We start from the raw sequence: 27,477 nt of genomic DNA, 5'->3' as shown, positions 1-27,477 counted from the left end.
TGGAACCTCTTCCGGGTCTCCCACGCGGGTGCAGTGTCCCAAAGCATTGGGCCATCCTCAACTGCTTTCCCAGGCCACAAGCAGGGAGCTGGATGGGAAGTGGAGCTGCCGGGATTAGAACCGGCGCCCACATGGGATCCTGGGGCTTTCAAGGCGAGGACTTTAGCCGCTAGACCACGCCTCCGGGCCCATTATTATCACTATCTCTTACACAAGACATTCAAACCTCACCTATTGATTCTTTGCCCATATTTCCTCATTCTCTCAGTTTTTAATGCATAAAAAAGCATACCATTAATTAATCTTATTAACATTAAAATATGAAAGCAAAAACTTTACATGAAGCCAATGAACATGTTACACATCCTCACAGTAACTGATGCACATGGTTCTGCTTTTACTTTTCTAATGTATTATACAGTTGAGAGGGCCCCTGGACTATTTCATCTTCAAGCCTTGCCAAATATTGAGCAAACATGGCTTGTGAGTCATTCTGGTCTGGTCATTTTTCTTTATTTAAACTACAAACTCATCAAGTTCTATGAGCTCTGCATTCAAAATATCATTAATTGTATTAATTTTCACTAGCTCCCATGAAGCCATCTTCATCTGAGTAAGCATCATTTTACCATGACTAATGCCGTTGCGGCTTATTGAATACCTTGCCTTAATTCTTATTTCTTACATTTTCTTTTAAAGAATATCAAAAATATAAATCAACTAACCACACCAACTCTTAACAAACTATGAATAAATTTAATCCAGTAGTATTAGAAGAACTAAATACTATGATCAACTCTATGATATACATTGCCCTTATTCAGCTGTGAGACAAGGAGTTTCTGAAACTTACACACATGTGAATATTCAAACATTAGTAGAAAGTGTTTATTATGAAACAGTTACAAGTGAATTTTAAATCTTTATATCAAAGTAATCTCATTTTCCCCAAGATATTTTTAGGCACCCACCTGAGTTGCTCCAAAAATAAGGATAGAAATTGAATGGATGAAATACTATATAATAAACAAGTGCCATGAAAAAATGCATTTTCTGATCATATAAGTGTATCATAAAGTACTTCTAATGACAATTATGAATATTTAGGTGTGTTTTATGAAATATCTTCAATCAACAAATAAAAATAAGTGACACATAAGTAAAATGTCATGAATCATCTCTGTATTTGGTACTATGTATCTCTGTATTTGATAAGAAATGACCTTGAAAATCAATGGCTTAAGACAGTATGTATTATCCCAGACATTTCCAGGATGAGAAATTGGGAGTGCGTTGGGTGGCCAAGCTCAGAATCTCTCCAGGGATTGCCCCCAAAGCTTTGGCTACAGTTGCTGCAACTCAAAACTCAAAGGGTCTTGCAGAATTGCTACTCAGAACATGCATGTGATTGGTGGCCAGGGTTAGTTCCTTGCTGAATATTTTCCCAGACGCCTGGTCCCTTACAAACTGACCTTATTATAAAATCATTCACAAAATAATACCAAGCTTTCTCAGAGTAAATAACTCAAGGTAGTAGGAAACAGCACAAAGGACTTCCTTTTTATATTGTATGCATTCTTATGAGGACAGAGAGACTCATGTGCTAAGATTTTTAAACAAAGGATGATATTTAGTGGAAGGATATGGAGAAAATTGGCACAAATCTTTACGTTATTTCTTCCTTGTGAAAGAAAACCAATAAGACAACACATGGAGAAAAATTACTCTTCTAAACTTCTGAATAGCAGATTATAATGGTCAACATAATTCATTGGGAATACTATTGTTATGGTAAAAGGATTCAAAATCATCATGATGTACAATGATTAAATAATAGTAATATTGCATGACATTAATGGGTCATCAAAAAATTTATATTTTGCAATCAATTTTGAAAATTACTTAAAAACATAGAGACATAGAGACAATTAAGACATTATCAAAAACATAATGAGGTCCTAAAAAGAAACCAGATAAATCCATTTTAAACTTTCTGTAAAGAACATAAACAATAGTTACTTGGTAGAAATTAGGAGCAACCACATATTTAAGAAAGAGTTTTACTTCCTTTTTAAATCCCCATACACATTAGATATTTGGGAGTCTCTTGAATGCCTTTGCCTAGTGCTATCAAAAAAGACACTAGGAAAATGTTTGAACAAAAAATTTAGATGTTTACCTGTCTAAAGGCAGGCAGTATGAACCAAAGACCTTACATGGCCCATATAGATTATCTTATAATTTCATAATTTCATGGCAATTCAAACCATTTTATACTGACAATAGTCTCCATTTATTTGAGTTGGAATCAACTCATGTATCTTATTTCATTGTAACATAAGAACCTGAAAAGCACCTTCAGATAGCAATTTGTAAATGGTCTCATACAATTTCACAGTTTGTTAAGCATGAAAGATTTAAAATAACTGTACCTAGTACTGTATTATTTATAAAGTTAGGTATGGAATAGCATGTCATAAAAGAGACTAAAGCAGAAACACTAAAGTGCTAGTCCAGGCCTGCATTATTACTGTGTTTTCAGATAAAATATGAGTCTGAACTTGGAGGATTGTGGCAGATGATCATGGACTTCTGCAGCAACCACTAAAGCAACCACTAAAAAAATCTCTTTACTGTGATGTATAATGTAGTCAGACACTTTGCTTTATTTTCATTTAGATACATCCTGCAATCTTGGCAAAGTAAACATCTATTCATTGCTTTCATGCGGCTTAGAACTTCCATTGTGGTTATCATCAAAAACAAAATGGGAAAAAAAAATATCTTTACATTTAGAAAAACACTAACCTGGAGGAATCAAAATGGTGGAATATGGTAAGGACATGTTTAAACAGATGGAGAAATATTATCCAGTGTGAAACAGAGGGTACATTTCAGGAAACAGAAGAGGACAGAACAACAGCAGAGGGGTACCTGGAGACTGACAGACACAGGAAAGCAGCAAAAACAACAGTGTGGTGTTTTAGTGACTGACACCCCAACAGCATTCAGCAAACTGCAATCTGAACTCTGAGTGCAGCCAGAATTCTACCAGCAATAAGGTGGGAAGGGACGTTTACCAGGAGCTCCAGAGGTGAACCCAGACAAAGAACTTCTCGTCCTGCTTGTGGTCTGTTTGATTTGACCAGGAGGAGAGATAAAGCAGCAGGTCTCAAACAGGCAGTGCGGAAATAGTGTGGATTTCATACCCCATTCCGCCTCCTAGAGCCATACCAGGTGCCATTTTGTTTAAGGTGGCATGGGGTATGTGGCAGGATTGCACATGCACAGAGCTGGGAGTGAACTCTTTTTCTGACTCAGTGAACTGCTACAAAGTGGCATTCTACAGGTTCTACCCAAGACAGTTCTGGGTAGCCCTCAGACCTGATGGCCAGCAGATCAAGAACTCTAGTAGTGGCATATCAGGCGCCATTACTTACAGTATGGTAAAGAATTTAAGGCTGCAGGGGACAACAGTGAGCTGCACATGCATGCAGCTGTAAGCGAACTCATTGAACTCAGTGCATCGCATTGGTCCCACAGGAAAGTAATACCAACTATGACATTGTATGGGTCAAAATAGGTCTGAGTGGCCCATAGACGTAATGGCAAACAGATTCTGGGAAGATCAGCACCACCAACAACCTAGCTATATAGGACACCTAATCTCAGGAACTGCTCCAACTGAAAGTGGGAGAAAGGTTGTACAGACAATGGTGCAGCCACAGCATGGTATCACAGGAGGTGGAGACTGGTGAGCCAGGAGCTGGAACTACAGAGACCATGGTGTAAATCTAGCATAAGAACCCAGACCTGGAACTCACTGGAGGGAGTGGCACAAGTGACTGTATAAAAAGACCATGTACCAATTACAAAAAGTAAAATCGAACTGTAGACCCATGGGTGACACAGCTTAGAAACCTGTCCCAAGGAGAAGAATCTGCTAACCAGAAGTACAATGACCAAGAGCAAAAGAAGAGGCAGAGGCACAATGAATATTACTGAAGATTCCCTTGCAAAGGAGCAAATGCCTTTGCCATCTCAGAGTTAATTGAGGAAGACACCAAGAAAATGGGGGATACAGAATTCAAAGCACATGTTATAAAACTTCTTATCAATAAGAAACATCTAAGCAATCATTCAAGGAATTTAAGGAATTTGTCACACTGGAAATGAATCAAATGAAAGCTGATATATCAGAAATGAAGAATGCAGTGGAGCAAGTTAAAAGTACAGTGGAAAGTCTCCAAAATAGATGAAAGAGGCAGAAGAAAGAATCTCAGAATTAGAAGATATTTTCTGTCACCAGGGGAAAACAAACAAAAAGCTGGAAGCAGAGCTGGATCAGGTAAAAACAGGTATTCAAGAATTGAAAGACACTATTAGAAGGACAAATATAGAAGTTATGGGTTTCACAGAAGGTACAGAAAGCAAGCTGGGTTTACAAATATACTTAATGAAACAATATAGGAGAATGTCCCCAATCTGGAGAAATAATTGGGAAACAACATCCAGGAGGCACACAGAACTCCCAACAGGCTTAACCAAAAGCAATCTTCACCATGATAATCAAGCTCTCTTCAATTGAACATAAGGAAAAGATCCTTAAATGTGCCTGTGAAAAAAATCAACTGACATATAAAGGAATGCCAATTAAACTCACAGGAGACCTCTCACAAAAAACTCTACAGGCATGAAGAGAATGGAGCAACATATTCCAGATTCTAAAAGCAAAAAATTGTTGGCCCAGGATAACGTACCCAACAAAGCTATCCTTTTCCTTTAAAAATGAAATTAAATTCTTCCACGGTAAAGAAAAGTTAAAAGAATATGCCTCTTCCAAAGCTACCCTACAAATCATATTTAAAGATGTTCTCTTGACAAAGAAAAGGAATAGCACCCACCAAACCAAAGGCAAATGTGAAGAACATCCAAATAAAATAACAACAAAAGACCAAATCAAGGAACAACTCATTGCTAAAATGACAGGACCAAATTACCATCTATTTGTATTAACCCTGAATGTAAATGGCTTAAACTAATCAATCAAGTGACATAGATTAGTAGACTGGATTAAAAAACAAAACTCATCTATTTGTTGCCTACAGGAGATATATCTCACCAACAAAGATCAGTGGAAGCTATATCTCACTGATTTTGATTAATTTTTGTTAGTTTCATCTCTTCAAAACAGTTTCTTCTAATTCTTCATCGACTCATAGGTCATGCAGTAGCATCATTTTCTTCAGGAAGGTTCTTGATTTTCTTTTACATTTCTTCAGTGACACATACTCATTCTGTAGCATGTTATTTACCTTCAGGATGTTACTAAATTATTTTTTTCTTCCTGTTGATTAGGTTTTGTGGCTTTTCATTTAAGAGGTATAGTATCTAGTAGCATGTTATTTAACTTCATTGCATTGTAAGCTCTAGTTTTCTTTCTGTTGTTGTGTTTTGTATGTGGTTTTTCATTTAAGGGGATGTTTAGTAACTGTGTAATGGAGATTGTCATACCCAGATGTGAGGATACAATGCAGTATGCACCTCTACTTCCAGCACAAAGTTGGACTCCCAATGAAACTGTTTATTCTATCTTGACAATAGGATGCTGGACTCTGCCATTGTCCATGCCCACAATGATGGACATATGACTGTTTATAAATAACTATGCTATAGTAATGATATAGGAGAACTTAGTGAAGGGGGAAGAAATTGGGGAGGGGATAAGCAAAATCTCAGCATCTGTGGAACTGTGTCATAAAATGATAATAATAAAAAATAAAATAAATTTAAAAAACCCCTCTATCCTGTGTTTGTCCCTGTTTCCTTTTCTGGAAAGTAAGGAATGAAAATATCATCTATTTATGGTGACTACTGAAAAAATTAAATGTGATAAAGCATTTGAAATTGCATAATAATTTGTATTAGATGTTATCACAATTAGAATTTCTTTTAATAGAATGCTTATTTAACAGGACACATAGACAGATCTTCAAGTAATTGGTTGACTGCCCATGTGACTGCTGCAGTTGGGAATAGACCAGGGCAAAGTTAAGAGTCGATGCTTAACTGTTTCGGTCTCCCATCTGTGTGGCAGGGACTCACGTATGTGAACTCTCTGTAGTTCCCAGGATCCACAGGTTAGCATAAAGCTGGATTGGTATTAGAAGGGAGACTCAAAATCAGTTACTCCAAAACAGAATGTGGACATGCCAAGCAGCTACTTGAGACAAGTCATGCTTTATAGTGCCTTCTTAATCCAGCAATGATTTTCTGAAATGATCATTATTTAATGACTTCATCAGATTTTTACATCTCTCTTCAAATTTATTTCTGTTTTCACTATTTGAAACCAATTCTAATCTGTACTTGGAATAAATTTCTGTTCCTATAGCATCCAAGGTGGATCTGATTTCCACTGTTCTATAGTGTAAAGTGACTTTTGTCATAACTAGGGCAAATAGACGGGGTATTAAAACAGATTATCAGAACAGCTAAGGATATAAAAAAGCTAATCAGGCTTTCTCATTACAAAATGTTTAATGGTGCAAATTTGTAGAAATAGCTTGATAGAAACAACAGAATTATCTTGTCCCATTTCTCTTTCATTTTTCCCCAAATGTCCTTCAATCTTTGCTCATTTATGTAATAATTGCATTAGTATTACTTCAATGCAAGCAATCACTACATCATATTTGAATGATTGTTCTTTTACTATATTCTTATTTCTATTTCCTTCACTAATGTGATGTTCATAAAAACAATGATGCCACAATTTTTTTACTTGTCATATTTAGGTTTTACAGAACAAAACCCAAACCCTTGTTTTGGCATGTATGATTATCTGTGTGTCTCCTTTAGAACCAGCTACATAGTATATGATTCCAGTGAGTAATGACAAAGTAGAGCTCCTGTACATAAATTAACAATTTCAAGATGGTAACAGGAAAGTATTAAACTTAGCATTAGGTTTTCTTCCAGATGAAGTCTATTATAATTAAGATATGGGCCCTTCTCTTAGGGTTAAACCAGAATGAGAAAATTAAGGTAAGTAAAACCTGTAAATTTTGTGGTAAATATAGTAAGTATACATTATATACAGGAATGCCATTCAGAAAGCAAATGAACTTGCTCAATTTTGCTCAGAATATTTTTTGTTGTAAAAGATACTCGTTGGACAGAGTAAGTAAGACCTATGCTTTTGATGTCAGCATTGTGTATGGGTACATGCCCAAGCTCCAGATTTTCCACTTCCAATCCAGCTTCCTGGATGTGGTCTCAGAAAAGCAGCAGAAGATGGTCCAAATATCTGGGACCCTTTCTTTCCATCTGCATGAGAGACCTGCTGAAGCCACTCGTTCCTGTTTTCATCCGGCCCAGCCTTAACCATTGCAGCCATCAATGAAGGGCTGAAACAGAAGATGCAAGATCTCTGTGTTTTTGCCTGCCTCTCTCCTCTCTGTTTCTCTCTCTCTCTCTCTCTCTCTCTCTCTCTCTTTCTGTAACTATGACTTCTAATACATCTGTTTTCAAAACATTAGAGATAATAGTTAAATTCTAAAGTAACTCAACATTTTTTTCCAAGTAGATCTAAGCAAAGACATTCCCTTTAGAAAGGATGAAAGGTATTATGGAAATTTTGAGGGCAAGCTAATGTATCCTGGATCTAAAACAACTTGGGCATCGCTGAAGTGGAGGTTATCAGAAAATGTCAAAAGATGATGTGGGTGAAGAAATCAAGATATCAATCCTCCACCTGCAACTGTTGGCATCCCTCAGGCTGTTCTGCTTGCAGTATAGCTCTCTTCTTATAGCCTGGAAAACCAGCAGAGAAGAACTCGAGTCTTTGGTACTTTGCACCCACGTGAGAGAGACCCAAGAGGAATCTCCTGGAACCTAGCTTTAAATGAGCTCAGCTCTAGCCATTACAGCCATTTGGGAAGTGAACCAATGAATGTAAAACATCTGTCTCAATCTCTCCTTCTCTCTCTACAAAAACCTCCTTTCAAATAGAATAAATAAATCTCTGAAAAGGAAAAGCCTTTGATCATATAGCTATCCAGTGCATAGAAATAGCCCATGTGAAAAGGTCTAAGAGAGTAATTGTTATGTTCGAAAGCTTTTGGATACAAAAATATCTCTTTTAGTTTAACTTTTTTTTTACTCAAATGAGATAGAATATGGTATTTTATTTAAATGTATCTATAATATGTCTGTCAAAATCCTTTTATTCGAAATGTTTAGCTATCTAAACATTGTTATTATGGACATTGATTTTATCTCTTTGTTTGATTTTGATGCTTGAAAAGTAAGCCAGAAATATATGAATGGAAATATTTAGTTGTCCAAAGAAATACAATAATAGTATACATATAGATGATGAGGATTGTTAGGGAAAAAAGAATAATGCAAAACATGTATCACTATAGTTGTTTAAAATAAAATATTAATAATCCATGCTGAAACTCCAGCTTCTTGCCAGATTGATTCATTTTAATAACTGAATAGTGTATCCTTCAGATTCCTGGGAGTGCTTTTCCAGTCATGCGTCCATTTTCCAAAACCTGGTACAATTCCATTATAAAACAGGGTGTTACTCAGGGTCTTATCCTAGAAAGAAAGGAGTGTTAAAAACAATTAATCTTAATATCCATACACTTGTAGTTGCACTTATAAATTCTATATGAAAACACACTGAAAAGCAAAATATGGATCTTAGAACATCTAAGTATAGTATTTTCACTTAGATAAAATTAAAAGAAAACAGAAAATCACAAATTTCTACTGAATAAACTGCTTCAGCATTCATATCTACATGTTATTCCTCAGTTTTAAGTTTTTGAACTTTTCAACAACATGGCTATACAACTTTTTTGGAGATTTCTAAATTTTTATTTTATTTTATTTGGTAGTTAATTGATATTAAACATGTAACAAGGATCTATCCTGCTACTAATGTGAACTAGAAAACAAGGAATCATTTGTCCTATTTTTATAACTTCCCAAAATGATAGACTCTTGCTTTTGGAGTTGCTTGTTTTATCATTTATATGTGCAGGGTTTCTCTTGTGCGCTGTCTTTAAGGGGTCCCTCTCTCTGCTGCCTCTCCTTGGATGAAGCTTGTTTAAATTTCTTTGCTTCACTCATTCCACAGGTGGCTGTGTCAATTGTCTTGATCAGTGCTATCAGAGGGCAGATGGTGTGGGTCATTTCTGAGAAGATCCTCAGGAGCCATTAAGTGTTTCCTGTGCAGCCCACTGCTTCCTCATGATACTTACTCCACTGAGCCCTGGCATGATACACACATACAGAAAGTCTATGTTGGACAATTGGGAAAAGGCTTAATTCTTGTTCAAAGTCCCTGAAGGTTTGCAGGCCAAAAGGAGCTTAATTTACAGAAGATATTAATATTTAAAAATGTACCTCTTTCTGTTCCTTCATTTAAAGTGGCCTAACTGTTGAAGTCCTACCTTGAATGCGCCCAGGATCCCATATGGTCGCCAGTTCTAATCCCAGCAGCCCCACTTCCCATCCAGCTCCCTGCTTGTGGCCTGGGAAAGCAGTCAAAGATGGTCCAAAGCCTTAGGAACCCACACCTGTGTGGCAGACCCGGAAGAGCTCCTGGCTCCTGGCTTTGGATTGGCGCAGCACTAGCCGTTGAGGTCACCTGGGGAGTGAATCAATCGATGGAAGATCTTCCTCTCTATCTCCTCTTGTATATCTGACTTTGCAATAAAAATAAAATCTTTACAGAGATTGAAATAAGAGTGGCAGGGAATAAGTGGATTTATAAATAGGCACAAGGAATATGTTTGGTTGAGGCTTCACAAAAAACAATATTTGATTGATTTTTGGATTAGGACACCAATGCAGCTTTTAATGAAATTCAGACTCCAAGGGTTCTTGTGAATGATGATCTTACAATGTTATCTGGATGCATGAAATAATAAAGTCTATTTTAATTGTTAATCCAAGAACATTTTGCAGTATTAGAACAAATATCCTCAAAACAATTAGGACATCAGTAATATTCAAATTAGCAACTTTCATTTTCTTTTTCATTTCTTCAGCCACACATTGGTCATTCAGTAGCATGTTATTTAACTTCATGTTGTTAATATTCTATTTTTTCTTCCTAATGTTGCTTTGTTTTATGGGTTTCCATTTAAGGCGATGCATAGTAACTGTGCAATGGAGACTCATATCCAGATGTGAAGATGCAATGCAGTATGCATCTCCACTTCCAGAACAAAGTTGGACTCCCATGAAACTGTTAAATATATCTTGACAATAGGGTGCTGGACTGTCTGCCATTGTCCATACCTACAATCTGAGGATACACTTAAACAGTATAATGATGGACTTACAACTGTTTATGAAGGGCTATGCTATTGTGACAATATAGGGGAAATTAGTGAAGAGAAGGAGTTTGAGTAGCAGGTGAGGTAAATACCATAGCCTATGGAACTGTATCATAAAATAGTAAAACAAATAAATTTAATATTGAAAAAAGAAATAATATGACAAAAATATAGCACAATTAAGGCTTGAGCAAATTAATATAGCATCCATTGCAACAGTACAATTTATAGTGTTTTTGCTTTTTAGTTGTCAGGTTAATGTATTATGTTCATTTAGTCGTTATATCACATTTCTTCATTTGAAAGATTGACATACTATTTTTCCTTCACATAACATGCCACTGTGTTTTATTTTCTATCCAAGTGGTACAAAGGAAAAAAGGACATGTTATACTTGTTTCCCATAAAATTTGAAAAATTAAAACAGTTCTAGTTAAAAACAAACAGTGAGTCTTCTAGTAAACATACTTAAAAGTGATAAGTCAAAATATGCTAATTTTTCCATAATGCAAGAATGAGTAATTTAAAGACTAATAATCAATAGATGAATGCTATCTTATAGATACATCTTATCACCTGGAGATCTGACCATGTGAAGCAGTGAAAGCTGAAAAATTCTGAATTAAAGCTTACAGAAATTATGTAACTGTATAAACCATGCAGCTGAAGTGGTGAAGGCCAGACATGATTTAAATCCATTCCTCTTTTACCATAAAAAGCACTAATATTACATAAATATCACCAAAACATTCACAAATCTTGAATTTTATAATGATCAAAAACTTAATAGAACAGACTATAGATCCACAAGGTAACAGAATATCAGGAATATACCAATATAGAGAATACAAATTATGGATACAGAAAAAAAAATCAATTGAAATGACAGGATTTTTTTGGAATTAATATTAGACCACTCGCAGTGAAAGAGACAAAAAATATGTAAAACTAAACAGGTCAAAGAATAATTCATGGGATAGAACAAAAGCAGTAATAAAAAAGAATTTTCATTTAATAGAATTGACTGAAGTTTCAGATTAAATGAAATTATGACTTCATAAGCAGGTAAGTAAAAATAATGATTTTTAAAAATCTCAAGTTTCCCATTTCCTCTAGAGAACAAATTTACATAACTAGACATGATTCTGGTAACAAATAACATAAACTAACCAACACTTTCGCAGGAAAAAGTAAGCTCATTCCATAGCAGTAAGACATATTCTACCACAGAGTATAAGCAATAGACTTCATTTTTTCTAATGATTTATTTATTTTTATTGCAAATGCAGATATACAGAGAGGAGGAGAGACAGAAGGAAGATCTTTCATCTGATGATTCACTTCCCAAGCGGTTGCAACGGCTGGTGCTGAGCTGAGCTGGAGCCAGGAGCCAGGAGCTCTTCCAGGTCTCCCACGCGGGTGCAGGGTCCCAAGGCTTTGGGCCGTCCTTGACTGCTTTCCCAGGGCACAAGCAGGGAGCTGGATGGGAAGCAGGGCTGCCGGGATTAGAACCAGCATCCATTTTGGATCCCAGCCTGTTCAAGGAGAGGACTTTGACTGCTATGCTATCACACTGGGCCCTACTCTAATTTTGTAAATTAGTTTTCACCAAAAAGTTTGCTTTCTAGATTTACAGGATATTGGAGTTAGTCACTTTGGATATCACTTCCATTCTGCTCAGGTTAATGTCAATGTCATGATCTAATGCAATTAAACCCTTGAGGAGGAACATCTGGCTCTGTGAGGTAACTGAAGCCGTGTTCTGCTTTGAGCACATTCATCTCTGAACTCTTGGTCACTTTTTTGCAAGGCACCATTGTCTACATTCTACCCTCTGTATGAGCACTGCTGTTATTTTATCCAAAATGTGAGACCTGACCTGAAGTGTTCCCATGAGGACACTGGCACATGTTCCCTGCCTGGAGAAATGTGGAAAATGCCAATTCCTTTGGACTTTTTTCCAGAAATTCTTGAATACCGCTTAACCCTCGCATCTTTGGCTGACGACAGGAAACCGTTCCTTTCCCCCCTTCCTCTTACTCCAATATCCGTTATTAAACTATAACTTAACAACGTCCCATTCTCATGCTTTAGAAGTATACTGTGTAGTGACATTAAGTACACAGGCATGATTCTAAAACATCACTTCCTTCTATTTTCAGAACTTTTCATCATCCCAAAGTGAATATCTACCCTTTAAATAATAACTCCTTTTTCTGCTCTCCTAATCCACGGTAGCTGTGATTACACCTTTTGTCTGTCAATTTGAGACAGGGTTTGACTAACACAAATACCTCACACTTGTGGAATCATACCATACTTGTTCTGTAGTGTTTGAAACTTCACTTAGCATAATGCTTTTTAACATTCATCTATATTACAACATGGATCAGAAGCATTCTTTCTTACTATATTTCTTTAGCTGGAAAATATGACTATTTGGCAACAAAGAATCAGAAGAAATGAACTTAGTGAACAGCAAATTAAAACATTTTATTGTCCTGAAAGAAGATGGGAGGAGGAGGGGGAAGACTGTGAGACAGAGTCTAGGGAGCTGAAAGGGGGTTGTAGAAGCGCTTGCATTTTTTCCTTTGCACTGGAAAACTAATTTGAGCACTTTTCAGCACTTCCTCATTTGCAACCCTACACGGGACATACAGATTGTTAGATTTACTGCCTTATTTGACTGTGTACAAAAACTCTTTATCTATTTCCCAAATCTTATGAAAAACAGCAGGTTTTTCTATTAAAAACGTATTCATGTGAATCATGTAAGATGTCACTGTTATAAAACAATGAAGTGAGGATAAAGATTGCCAAGTTAAACACAAAAGGCAAGATCTGTCCGCATATTCTCATACCCTTAAACACTTATTCCAGTGTGAATTTCCTGAGTTTTAGATGATAGAATTTGGCCCACCAGTGAGTTCAATCTTAGAAGATCTCAGCTCTCTACAACAATTGCTTCAGTTTTTCCCAGACAATTATATCTTTTATGAAAAGGAACAGTTGAGGAACAGGCAAGATCAGCACAAGAAAAATAGTCTACATGGGGGCAATGGTTTCACTCTACAAAAGTAAGGGAAAGAGCCAAAAAAGTATGGCAGTGGCTTCCCAAAAACGTGTCATATGAGTAAAGATGGAAAACCCAGTAAAATACAGGAATAAAATTACTTTTATTATTTAGGAAATTAGATAATTCACTGAATTAACTGATACTTTTCTTGAAAAACTTGAGGCAGAGCCCAGCACGGTAGCCTAGCAGTTCAAGCGCTTACCTTGAACACACCGGGATCCCATTTAGGCACCAATTCTAATCCCGGCAGCCCCGCTTCCCATTCAGCTCCCTGCTTGTGGTGCAGGAAAGCAGTCAAGGAGTGTTCAAAACCTTGGGATCCTGCACCCACATGGGAAACCCCAAAGAGTCTCCTGGCTTTGGATTGGCACAGCTCCCGTCATTGCAGCCACTTGGTGTTGCAAGTCACCAGCAGAGAGCTGCATGAGAAGTGGAGCATCTGGGACATGAACCTATGTCTATATGGGGGAGGACTAGCTCATTGAATCATAACACTGGTCCCCAGAAATACTTTTTATTATTGACCCTTTCTGTTGGCACTCTTTCTGTGAATACAGTTGCCAGTTCTTATGCCTGATAAATTACTAAAAGACTTAAAGACCAGGCTCTTGTGATACTCTTTGCTTATAATCACACAACTTGAAATTAAGGTTGAAAATCTAGCTAGTTAAAACTTCTAGCATTTGATGTGAATTGGCCTTCTTCGTGCTGAATCCTGATCTATATAGTACTTTTTCAATCTTCCCTTCATAATTTACATGTGGCTTGGATTTCTAAATTCAGAATAACCAAGTGGACAAGCAGGAAGCCTGAGAACATTGACCACCTACATAGAATATAAGCGTTTTCTTCTATCCAAGCTTGGTATATTTCTTTTCTGTTTTGAAACTTGTGATAATGATTCATTATCCATGTCAAACATAGTGTGATTAATCTTGCTGTGAATGATAATCTGCCCTGACTTTGATCCCTCAGTTGTTCAACCTTCCAAAACTGATAAATGGACAACATCTCTTGGCATTTAATGAATATAGTTGGTCTGCATACAATTTAAACAGATGACACAGATTTTTTTAATTCTTAATTTTAATTTATTTTTATTGTATTAGAAGATAGTAAAGTTAGCTCAAGTGTCTTGGTCCCTGCCAACCCTGTGGGAGCTCCAGATGGGGTTTTCAGACTCCTGACTTCAACCTGACTCACTCTCAGTCATGGTGGCCACTTGCAGACAGAATCAGCAGAGCAGATGAACTATCTGTAACATCTGTACTATCTCTCTGTTTCACTGCAACAGTGCCCTCTAAATAAATAATTAAATATATTTTTAAATCTTTTAAGCTCTGAAAACAAAATCTATGTACCATAGCTAAAAATTTCCACTTTTGATAAATACTACAGTACTAAAAAGAACTAACAACACTAAAAAAATTAATTTATGCACATTAGTTTTCAGCGAGCAGATCTTAAAATTTGAAAGGTGCTGTTGTGGCAAAGAAGGTAGAACACATAGTCCATATGAGTGTCACTTCATGTCATAGCTGCTACATTTCCAGTTCAGCTCCCTGCTAATGTCTTAAGGAGAACAGCAGAAGGTGGCCCAAGTGCCTGAACACTTGCCACGCATCTCGGAGACCCAGAAGAAGCTCCCAGATCCTAGCTCCTCCTTAGCCTAGCTTAGCCCTGGTCATGGCTGTCACTGGGGGAAGGCCCAGAAAGTAAAGAATCCTTCCCTCCTCACGTTTTATTTTCAAATAAATAAATCTTTTAAAAGTATTTAATTGCAGGACATTTAATCTTACTAAAAACGAGGTGTATCTTAGAACCTAGAATTCTTTTTCTACAAGCAGATTTTATATGTCCAACTGTACCTATAATTTAGTATAACTTGTACAAACTTACATGCACACAAAACACTGTTACAACTGATAAATGAATTCAGCAAAGTTCCATGTCACAATCAACACACACACACAAAAACCACAGCTGTTTTTTATGCCAATTTTGAAGTCACCAAAGTAAAAAAGAAAGATATCCCATTTACAATACCCGCAAAGAAACATATTTAGGAATAAATGTAACCAAAGAACTTATCTCTAAAATGGAAAGTATAACACATATTCTGTTATTGCCATGTTAATACAAAAAATCAAATATTGAATGTTAAAAAAGAAAAAAAGGATACTTTCTGCTTATTGATTGGAACAACATTATTAAAATGTCAGTACTATCCAAAGCAATCTACAGATTTAATGAAATCCACATCAAAATACTAAGGACATTATCGAATGAATTAGGAAAATAATCCTACAATTCATATGTTATCTCAAAAGACAGAATAAACAGAGCAATGCTGAGCAAAAGTTCTCAGATGGGAGGTATCACAATATCTGACTTCAGAGCACACTACAGCGGTCTACTAAAAACAACACAAAGCTTAATGAACAGAATTTCAACACAGCGCCCATTTAATCCATATATATACATCAAAATGATTTTTTGACAAAAGTGCCCAGACCATATATTGGATAAAGGGTAATCTCTCTAGTACAGGGTGCAAGCAAAAACTGGATATAAATATGTAGAAGAATAAATTACATTCATACCACTCATCATATTCAAAACATCAACTCAAGTGGTCCAAAGATTCAAATTTAAGTTAAGACTATATAAAGTGAAAGACTATATAGGTGAAACACTTAAAGACATTGGTATAGGTAAGGATTTGTTGGAAAACTTCCTGTAACACACACACACAAAAGCAAAACTAGACAAATTGAATTATATTAAATCCTTATATTAAATTCCTTAGCAAACGAAACCGTTGCTAGTTGAGATATACAACACAATTGAAGAAAATAGGTACAAGCTAGTTTTCTGATAAAAGCTTCATATCAAGATGTATCAATTACTCAAAAAGCATAACAACAACAAAATAATCAATCAGTTAAAAATAGGGAAAGAACCCAAGAGAGGATTGCCAAGAGACGAAATGCAAATGGTCAGCAACTGTATGAAAATGAGTATCTGCAGCCATCAGGAAAATGGAAATCAAAACCAGGATGGGCTCTTGCTTCACTCTTATCAGAATAGCTATTAGCCAAAAGACAAAGAACAACAAACGCTCTTTGTGGAGGATGTGAAGAAAAGGGAACTTGGTAAAAGGGGAAGAAATGTAAATTGATACAGTCATTAATTAGTGAGCTTTCTTAAAAAACAGCAAGTGGACTTTCTATGTGATCCAACAAACAATTCACTACATTGCTCCCAGTAGCCAAAATTTAAACTCAGTTGTCCATCATCAAATGAATGGATAAAGAAAAGTGAAAACATATGCAATTGCTTGGATGTGTACATGCGTGCACACACACACACACACACACACATGCACACATAGAAGTATTAGTTATAAAAAATAATGAAATTCTGTCATTTGCTTTAAAATGGTTAGATGCGGAGATCATTATGTTGAGTGAAATAAGCCAAAAACAACAGAAAGACAAATACTGTATATTCTTCCTTACATTTGGGAGCCAAAGAAAACAAAAGAAGAAATACCTGTTTGTATAAATTTTTCATAAGTATAATGCTTCGTCAAACTTTGTTTAAAAGTGCTAAAAGCCAGCATTAAAGTTTACAAAGAATCTAAAGCAACCAATGCTTCCATCTTTACTGTTAGAGAAGTGAGTAATTAAATTTAGATATTTCAAAATGTATCAATTTATTATTTTGCCACATAGCCTCACTCTTTTCCTTTGCAGCAAACATGTCACAGTATCAAGCATGTGCTTACCTATGCATATGATTCTTAGAATTTATGTACTTCCCATTAGAAAGACCCAAAAGATGCATAGAGAACAGACTGTCTCTTTTGTTACACTTGATAGCCAAGCCAGGCACAGAACAGCATTCAGTAAATATTAATAAGTTCTATGAAAGATTTTATCTTCTTTATGTGTGTTTCTGGAAATAATGAGTAGTTTGAATTATCCAGTAAATCATCAGAATCTATCATTTAATTTGTGTTTAATAAAGGCCTGTCAACATATCATTTATATTTTTATTTTGTGTGAGTGTAGGGGGCACAACGCGCCTATATAAATAAGCAGAACATATTTTAAAAGATAATTAATTTCAACATGCAACAGAAAACACAAACCAAAGAACAATGTCAATTCTGCAACAGTATTCTCAAAAACATGAGAGAAGAAAAAAATGGAGAGGTGGAAATGAAAATGAAATTCTCCACTTTTAGACTATAAATAGTTTTAGTCTGTAACAGCAACTTTTTATAACAAAGTAGGAAGGAAAAGAAAATATGGCTGCATACACCCTGACACTCTGCAAACTGACTTTATTTGATCTCAACATTTCATGAAAATCCAGATTGCACTTACACAAAGACTGCTATAACAGATCTAGGAAATAAAATGTCATGGAACCAGGCTAATATGTATGGTTCATCGCTGACTGAAACATTGTTAGGCAGGGTATTAGTGTACGTATTTTATGGTAAAAAGATTAACTGACAACAGGCATAATGAGAAAAAAATTACTTGTAAATGGTTATTAGTTCAGTTATGGAGGTTAACCTGAGATATTAGACCAATTGATATAATGCCTTGGTACATGGAAACTCAGGCACAAGTAAAATTTAACTTAGCATTACACCTGAATCAATTATCAAGGGTCCAGAATAGAGCAGCAAGGTAATTAAAGAGAAGGAAAATGAGGTTTATAGCAGGAACTGGAAAAGAAATAAAATATAGCTTGCAGCAGAGATAACTAAAAGATATTTAATCTCATTTTTCAAACATTGCAAAAACCATAACAGAGGCATGGTCCTAGGACCAAGACACAGGAATGAATGTTAGTGTCAACAGTTACCTATAAACAAAGGTGCAGCCAGTATATTTGGGTGCTTTATTTAACGTTGTCTTTTTCCAATGCATGCTGTACCCAGAAGTGAGTGAGAATGTTTTGTTTTGCTTTTTTTTTCCTGTCTAAATAGAATTTAAACATTAATATGGGATTATATTTTGAAAAGATCTCATTATCTAATGTTTTTATTTCAACTCTTTTTATGCTAAGGTAGATTTCTACTCTACTTCAAAGTTCTGAGCTGTAAGTTTTTTGTTGTTGTTCATTTTAAAATGATTAGATTAATAAAATTACCCTTACATGAGAAAGAGCTTCAGTGAATTCACAGATTGCAATTACATTGGTTCTAGGACTTCGTAAGATACTTGAATCCCTTGAATCCATGTATACTTAAAATCATGGAGCACAATGGCATAACACTTGCACGAAACCTACTCATGTCCTCCCATATGCAAAAAAAACCCACCTCTAGATAGTTTTTTTAAATATCTAACACAATGTAAATACTGGGTAAATAGTTATTACATTGTGCTGTTTAGGGAGTAATGACAAGATGTTAAGTAGACACACTTTTTTCCCCCAAATATTCATTAGTCTTGATTGCTTGCATCTGTGGAACCTGTGGATATGGAAAGAAAATTGCAGTTGCTGTACAAGAGAAATCCTGATATTTGTAGAAATTTCTAAATCAGGATAGTTTTAATGACAGAATGTTCATATTATCTAACTTTCTATCTATTTATGTATTTATTTATTTTAGATCTAGATGTTGAAATATTCCCTCCTGGGTGCACTACTGAAAGAAAATAAATCAAGCTGACAAGCGTGATGAGATCCCCTTTGATGACAGAATAGACATCCCACCAGAATCGACCATCAATCTTAGTAAAGATATAAGAGGACATCTTCCCAAAGAATTTGTCTGGAAGATGATCATGCAAAGTTGGCAAATTATAGGACTTGGGATATGAATTAACTATTTAGGCCCGGAGCGGTAGCCTGGAGGCTGAAGTCCTTGCCTTACATGCAACAGGATCCTATTTAGACACCAATTCTAATGGCAGCAGCCCCATTTCCCATCTAGCTCCCTGCTTGTGGTCTGGGAAAGCAGTTGAGGATGGCCCAAAGCTAAGAACCCTGCATCCTCGTGGGAGACCAGGAAAGCAGGTCTCGGGACCTGGCTTCAGTCCATTGAGGCAACTTGGGAAGTGAATCTTCAGTCGAAAGATCTTCCTCTCTGTCCTTCCTCCTCTCTGTATATCACTTTCCAATAAAAATAAATAAACAAATCTTTTTTAAAAAAGAGAATAACAATGTCCCAATGCAACACTATGGATCGTTAGCCATAAACTGTTCTCACAATAACTTTAATAAAACAGAGAATCTGATGTGTCCAGTCGGATGCTCCCTGAGTCATCTTATAAATGCATATCAACACTGAGTGTGACAGCAGGTGTCATTAAAGATTATAGCAGGGATGAAGGAAGGCACTCCAGTTCCCAAACATTCATTTAAATTCATGTGACATCAACAAAGTGATGAGAGATTTATTCTGGGCCACTTCAGCAGCATGCATCATTTAAACATTAACACACTCAATGTAATTATTGAGTTTTCACCATTTGATAGGAGGTGGTCTTGCCAATACCTCTCCGCTATTAAAAATGTAGTCTTGTAGGGAGACTGACAATAAGTTTCAAACCCAGTCAGGCAAGAAAAGGAGTTTCACAGACAAAAAAAAAAATAAAAATAAAAAAAGGGAGAGAGAAATGGCCTTTTAAGGAATTAGAAGTCAAGCTGGAAAGGAGAGGTTGGTAAGGGACAAATTACTACAAAACTTCAAGCAGTTAAATAAAAATGAGATTTGGACTTTTTAAGGAAAATGGTAAAGGATTAGAATGTTTTATGGATTGTATTATTTAATTTGAATATACATATGAATAATGAAATGATCCATTTTTTTTCTAAAAATGGAGTTTAAGAGAACAATACACACTTCTGCAGAACAATAATGATCTGAGTCTTAACAGTTCAACAAATTGCAATATTTGGAAAATTGCCAATCTCAGATGCAAACAGTTCAAGGCTCCTTGACTGACAAGGGTATAAACAAACACATAAGCATTAGCTCACCAAGAACACAGTATCAGGGAGTTTTCAAGGTAAGAGCCAACTGCTCTCTGCCAAAAGTTGCATCATCACAGATGTTTATGGGAGGTTTCTTTAGCCTAGAAATTCATCCCACACTTTTTTCACTCTCCTTCCTCTTAACAAAAGTAAACATTTACAAAGATTTTCTGATTTTTTTAAATTAAATGTGTTGTTGTCCCCATCCTACTCCACACACCTAAAACACAAACTAATAAAATACATAGGGTGGCTCATAGTCACTTGCAAATAGTTTCCCAGACCTGTGTCTTAAATTGAGTCACTTGAATAATCATTAGCCAGTTTTCTAATTTATATTGAAAGTCAGCTGGAGCATTTTTGCTTTATGGAAAAATAAAATGTTCTGCTTAAAATCTGCACTTGCTATAAGATTTATTTATTTTATTTAAAAGAGATAACACTCTGAGAAAGTGTGTGTGCATGGGTGCCTGGGGCCAAACTCAAGCCACTTGCTATTCTTAGGCCATTAGGAGAGTTGGAATTTGAAATAGAACAGCTGGACACATCCTTGTGGGTATACGAGTATCCTCGTAGGATACTAGTGTCACAGATGGCAACTTTACTCACTGTATCACAATGATATCCCCATCTGCCGGTCATTTTTACAATCACTGCTGAGGCGTTTCAAGACACATTAATGTAAGTGCTAGAAAATCCAGCAAAGCTCTCTATTTTCTCTGGAGCCAGTGTTGTGGTAGAGCAGCTGATACTACTTGTGGTGCAGCTGGGCTTGCTATCCTCATGCCTGTCAATGCACCTGGGAAGGCAGACAAGGATGACCCACGTACTTGGGTCCCTGCTACCCATACGGGAGACCAGATCCTGGCTGTTGCAATCATGTGGAAAGTGACCAGCAGAGGGAAAATCTACAGGCTCATTCCAATCTCTTGTTCTGCCTTTCATATAAACAAATCTACACAAAACACAGATTTTTTCTTACATATTTATGTTGCATCACTTTTGTATTTTCTACATATATTCAAGAGTTTGTTTCTTAACTATACCACAATTTCCAAATTATGCTTTTTGTGTCTTCCAATACACTTAAAGATATACAGAAATGATATTCTTAAAGGGTTTCATCTGTTCTCTGTATTTGTAGAAAACATTGAAAAGTAATGGTAAGGTTGATAACAATGATGATGATTTTGAAGGACAATTTTTTGAGGCATCAAAGCTTGTATTAAATTTATCACATTGTATAAGTCACTGGAGTCACTAATTTTTCTTTAAACTGACATGTAAGATTACAAAATATGTTTTAATCCCCATTTGCCGGCTACATGTTATCAATTTTCCATTCCCATGCACCACAAAACTGCAAACAATTCTTTATTATCTGGAATTATGTGCATCCGGTAGCCCAATACCTGGTAGGTAAGTTAATTATCTTTGCTACTTGTTCCTTATATTCTCCAGCAATTAGTGACTTTCCCATAAAACGAGGGATTCAAAAAGCAGTAATTTTAGTTAAAAGAAATAAGTGAAAATGTGAAATAACTTAGCACATAGAAAATGACTATTCTATATCACCCCCCTTTAAATTAGGAGCCAGAAAAATAGTTTCCAAATAGTTATTTTATATATCTCTTACAAGACTCTATTAGAGAACTACCAGCTCATGTATTTTCTTTAACATATATTCATTGTTATTTTCATATCTCTTAATATTCATGCTCTAAAGTTTTAAAAATTTGTTCTTCTCTGAGAAATGCATGATCAGTTGTACCATATATTTTTGTGGCTATATATATTATACCTTGAATTGTTTCCATTCTTTGCGTAGCTCTCGCTCCATATATTTAAGTTTAACATCTTCCTACAAACAACAGAACATGAGAGTAAAAAAAACCAGTATTTCATAACTAATGTAATGTTCAATGCTTCATTTTTAATCAGTAAACTGACAGTCAAAGCAAGCCTTGAACCTGTGGAACCGCAAGTAGCTGGGAAACAATAGCAGGTGGGTAGAACAGGCACATCAATAGAAACACCGATTTAACTATTGAATGTGAAGGGTAGAGTTAAATGTTCAGAACCAAGCAGCGTTTGAACTTACAATTTTAGTCATACAATAGATCAATTCAGATAGAAATGATTTACTGATATTTTTATGAAGCCAGACATTTTCACACATCGTCTTTCCAGACATGCTGGAATGATGAAAACATTATCACTGTATAAACAGAAAGCAAGTATAAAGTAAAGGCATGGGTTAGTCTTATCTATTTTATACTTGAATATTTGACCAATAGTGTATATATAGTAGTGTGTGACACTAAGATGATTATTAAAGTTTTTGTGTTTTGTGTGTGTGTGAATGTACTTCATAAAGTGCATAGTAAAATGGAATTAAAAGACTAATTTTTATGCAAACATTGAAATTTATACATAGGAAAGTTCTCCAAACATACCTTGTAGAAAATAACCACCTTTTTGTTTATATTGGTTTTAAATTCAAATTATAAACAAAATGAATGGATGCAAATCTACATACATACTTAAAACTGTTTATATAATTTTAAAAAATAAAACCACTGTCTTATTAAAATTCCTCTCAGAGACTCTATTACAAAATGCATAAGGGGGGCCCAGTGGCGTGGCCTAGCGGCTAAAGTCCTTGCCTTCAACGCCCCGGGATCCCATATGGGCACCGGTTCTAATCCCGGCAGCTCCACTTCCCATCCAGCTCCCTGCTTGTGGCCTGGGAAAGCAGTCGAGGACAGCCCAAAGCTTTGGGACACTGCACCCGCGTGGGAGACCTGGAAGAGGTTCCTGGTTTCCGGCTTCGGATCGGCGCGCACCGGCTCACTTGGGGAGTGAATCATCGGACGGAAGATCTTCCTTTCTGTCTCTCCTCCTCTCTGTATATCTGACTTTGTAATAAAAATAAATCTTTAAAAAAATGCATAAGGTAAGTTTTACATTTAGAAGAACAAGATTATATGTCTTTTACCACGTATACATTTCAGAAAGTACTTATTAAATAAATGAAATAAAAATAGATTTATGAAGCAGAATGAAAAGTGGGTCACTTAACATTCCAACAACTCACTTAACAGCCTGTAACAGTACTTTATGGACCATGAATGATCCAAAAATCCAAATTACAGTAATTCAGTTTCATACATGGTAATATGCGATAATATAAAAAACATACAATTCACAACAGCATATTTCCCTGCTATAATATGGTAATTCATATGAATTTTAAGCTTTTCAACATGATTGTACAATAACTTGTCATAATTAATGAAAATCAAACAATAGAGGACTTGTAACAAATTCATTTTAGCAAAAAGAAATGAATTCAAACTATACTAAACATAATTTTAGCGTTAATTTACCAGAGACTTACTGTCCTACCTTCTGTGACTCCTGTGCTTTCACTTTAAAGCTCAGATAACGCCAGTTTACAATGATTTCCAAGTGACACATGCTCTTTACATCTACTTTTGTTTTTGTTTGGAGGCTGTGATAGTTTGGCAATCACCTTGGAAACCTTGCCTATGATGACTTTGAGTTTAAAGCCGACTTTTGGATTGATGGTAGTGGATTTGGCTTTCCTGACATTATTATTCCTCATACAAGGATAATCTGCTGGCCGGCTTCATGTTGCAGAATAACTAATGACCCCATTCTCTTTTTGGCAGACCAATGCAAACATAAAACAGATGTTCAACATTAGCAGATGTCCAAGGTGACACATTAAACATATGCAGGGAAAGGAAATCCTAGATCGTCTTACATGTTTGAGAAATGCTGATCACTATGCGTGGGATTTCCAAGTAGCATCATTTGGTTTTTCAGGGGTAGAGTTTCTTTCATGTATTAAATAATTCTATCTTCCCACATTAAAATCTTTGCATCATGCAAAAATTCACTTCCAAGTAAGCACAATGAACCATTAAAATTTTAAAACTATCATTATTCTTATTTTCGTATTAGACACAAAAGAAAACTATTCAGTGCTATAATATTCACAATAATGTATCTGTACTATGAAAATAGCTTCTTAAATTTCTCTCTTCACTCTAAAATTTCTAAAATGACATCATCTATTATTCATTTTGAACCATGCAAATGTCATCTCAGCATGGAGTTTCCCTGTGCTGTTTAAGTGGACTGTCTGGTTTTGTCCAATATTTTCCCAACTAGAAACTTAAGGAAATTTTTCACCTGATTTGTGTAATATTATTTTTCAGTTCCTACAATATGGGATATGGTGGATGCCTTGTAAGTAGTTTTAACTAAATGAGAAAGGATATAAATCAAGTAATTTTCTGATGCTCACTCTCCCACTCCCGTTCATTTTATTTTCTTCATCAAATTTTGATGGGTAAGCAATCAGTACTTGTCTTAAAATTTCCCTTTTGCATATAAGGCCTAATGCTCATTCCCCTTTATAAAAATGTGTATAAAGGTAACCCTTTATCTGTTGAATTGACTGAATTCCTAAACAAAGTGACCAGTTTACAATCAGTTTACAGCTGAACACTATTATGTGGCCCATCATCTATTTGACTCTTTGTATGTCAATGTCAGTTTTAAATAACTATAGTTTTATTTTCAGTCTGTTCTCCCCAAGGATTTCCCTTCCTCACCCTATATCCCCTCCCCCAATTGATTTCCCCTATATTGTTGCAATAGTATAGTCTCTCAGCAACAGTCACATGACACTCGTTTGACTATTTAAATATATTATAACATTATAAATATAGAAAGTGGTAGAAAGTCTTGCATGCTAATGTCAAGCTGTAGTTTACAGTTTCATTGAGAGTCCTCCTTTTATTAAGTCCCAGCCGACTGGTGGAGTTCTGGATATGCTGGTCATTACTTCTGGGGCTACCCAGACCTATTTTAGGTGGAACCTAGTTTAGCAAGTCATTACAATGCACTGAGCGAGAAATGGCTTCACTCCATGCTCAGTGCATGTGCAATCCTGTCCCATAGCTTTTCCTCTCTATACAAAATGACACCAGATACTGCTCTGGTGGGGGTAGGGCTATGTGATGCACCCTGTTCCTGCATAGCCTGTTTGGGATCTGCTGCTCTGTCTCTGCTCCTGGTAAGATAAAAAAAGAATCAGCAGGGTGAGCAGTTTTTTTTCTTTTTTTGTCTGGGTTCACCTGTTGAGCTCTCGGCTAACTCCCCTTGCCTGGCTGCTTGTGGAGCTCTGAATGCTGTAGCTCAATCCACCGCTTGTTGTCTGCCACTAGAATATCTGGTCGCTTTAACACCACAATATTGTGTCTGCTGCTTTCCCATTTCCATCAATCTCCAAGTGCACCTCTGCTATTGGTCTGTAGTCTCCTATTTCCTAGAATGTGCCCTCTCTGCCTCACCCTGGCTAATGAGTCTCTATCTGTTTAAATTTCCTTACAATATTCCACCATCTTGATTCCCCTGTGCTAATTTTCTATATAATTTACAACACTTGGTAACAAAAAAAGAAGACAAATAATATGTTAGGGATTTTTCACATCATACCTGCTGGTATTTAAAAATTAATTTTAAACTGGAAAGCAAGACATCTAGATTGTTGATTTAATATGATATTGTGTATAAAGATGTTTTCAATAAAAATATTTTAGTTTATATTGACAGAAAGAGAAATTAAGGAATAAGTAAGCTATTAATTTCTATTTTGATGATTTTATGCACTGTGGAAATGTGAATCATGATTTTGCAAAAAATTACCTGATATCTCAAGTTAGCACACATAAAGACAGATTTTTAACTTCAGTTGATTTTAAAACACAAATTTAACCATCATCATCATCACCATTTTTGTAGATCTTTGTGTAAAAGACTCATTTTGGTAGTTATTGAATCATATTCATATATGGCATTTCTTTTCTTTAAAATAATAGTATAAATGTCTTGTTTTAAATTTATAGAGATATAAAACAGTATTAAATAAAATAAAAATAAATATTTTATAATACCCTCTAGCTATATTTCTTATGTTACAGATAAATACCCTCAGTTATTGGCAAATTCTAGCAACATGCAATTTGAAAGTTTGATAATGATACCATAGGTTTCTTTTTTTAAGATTTATTTATTTTTATTGAAAAGGCAGATACAGAGAGAAAGATCCTCCATCGACTGGTTCACCCCCTAAGTGGCCTGATTGGCCAGAGCTGAGCCAACCCACAGCCAGGATCCAGGAGTTCTTCCAGATCTCCCGTGTGAGTGCAGGATCCCAAGGCTATGGGCCATTCTCTGCTGCTTTCACAGGCCATAAAAATGGAGCTGGATGGACAGTAGAGCAGCCAGGACATGAACTGGCCACCCACATGGGAAATCACTGTGTGAAAGGTAAGGATTTAGCTAGCAGACCCCATAACATCAATCTCTACTCCTTGGAATATCCAAAGGAAGTGAAATCTGCCTATAAGAGAGTGATTTGCAAACCTATATTTATAGCAATACAATAGCAAAGACATGGAAACAACCCACATGCCCATCATAAGAGGAATGCAAATTCGAACTATGGTGTATCTACTCCAAGAAACACTATTCAGTCATTTAAAAGAATGAAATTCTTCACAAGTAACCAAAGTGTCCCTAATAGAAACTATTATGCTCAGTGAAATAGGGAAATTCACAAAGTACAAATATCATATGTTCTCTCTGATATATGGCAAGAATTATGCAAAATACCAAATAGATACATAAGTAAACATGTAGGTGCATATATTCTAATGGATGAACTGTGTAATTGAGAGTGACACATTGGAAAGTGAAGATATGTTGCAGCATGCATCTCTACTTCCAAATAAAAGAAAGACTCCCAACAAAACTGTTCAATATACCTTGACAGAGTGATATTAGATGTTCTGCCATTGTGAATACCCGCAATGCTATGGTACACTAACAGCAATTTAGATTTGTGACTGTTGCTGCAGGACTAAATTACTGTAATAATATGGGAGAAAGTAGTATGGGGATAGAATGGGGAAGGGAGGATTCTTATACCTACAAAAC

The 27,477-nt window shown here is 35.8% G+C and overlaps 1 protein-coding gene across 3 annotated transcripts in view; it reads right to left on the bottom strand.

Moving 5' to 3' along the window:
• Nucleotides 1-8,353: 8,353 nt before the first annotated feature.
• CNBD1 (cyclic nucleotide binding domain containing 1) overlaps nucleotides 8,354-27,477 on the bottom strand; it is a 442,802-nt gene continuing 423,678 nt past the window's right edge. Inside the window, exons 11-12 of one of the 3 annotated variants that reach the window (XM_058668394.1) lie at nucleotides 22,244-22,303; nucleotides 8,354-8,610 (exon numbers count right to left, since the gene is read on the bottom strand). In XM_058668394.1, coding sequence (XP_058524377.1) covers nucleotides 8,494-8,610; nucleotides 22,244-22,303 — 177 coding nt within the window. In that variant the 3' untranslated portion in view covers nucleotides 8,354-8,493. The remainder of the gene's footprint in view (nucleotides 8,611-22,243; nucleotides 22,304-27,477) is intronic. The other 2 variants (XM_058668395.1, XM_058668393.1) reach the window with 2 other exon arrangements.

The sequence above is a fragment of the Ochotona princeps genome, chromosome 9, assembly GCF_030435755.1.
Source record: "Ochotona princeps isolate mOchPri1 chromosome 9, mOchPri1.hap1, whole genome shotgun sequence".
Lineage (NCBI taxonomy): Eukaryota > Metazoa > Chordata > Mammalia > Lagomorpha > Ochotonidae > Ochotona > Ochotona princeps.
Note: the sequence above shows the minus strand (reverse complement) of the source record. Positions and strands in the feature narration are given on the sequence as shown.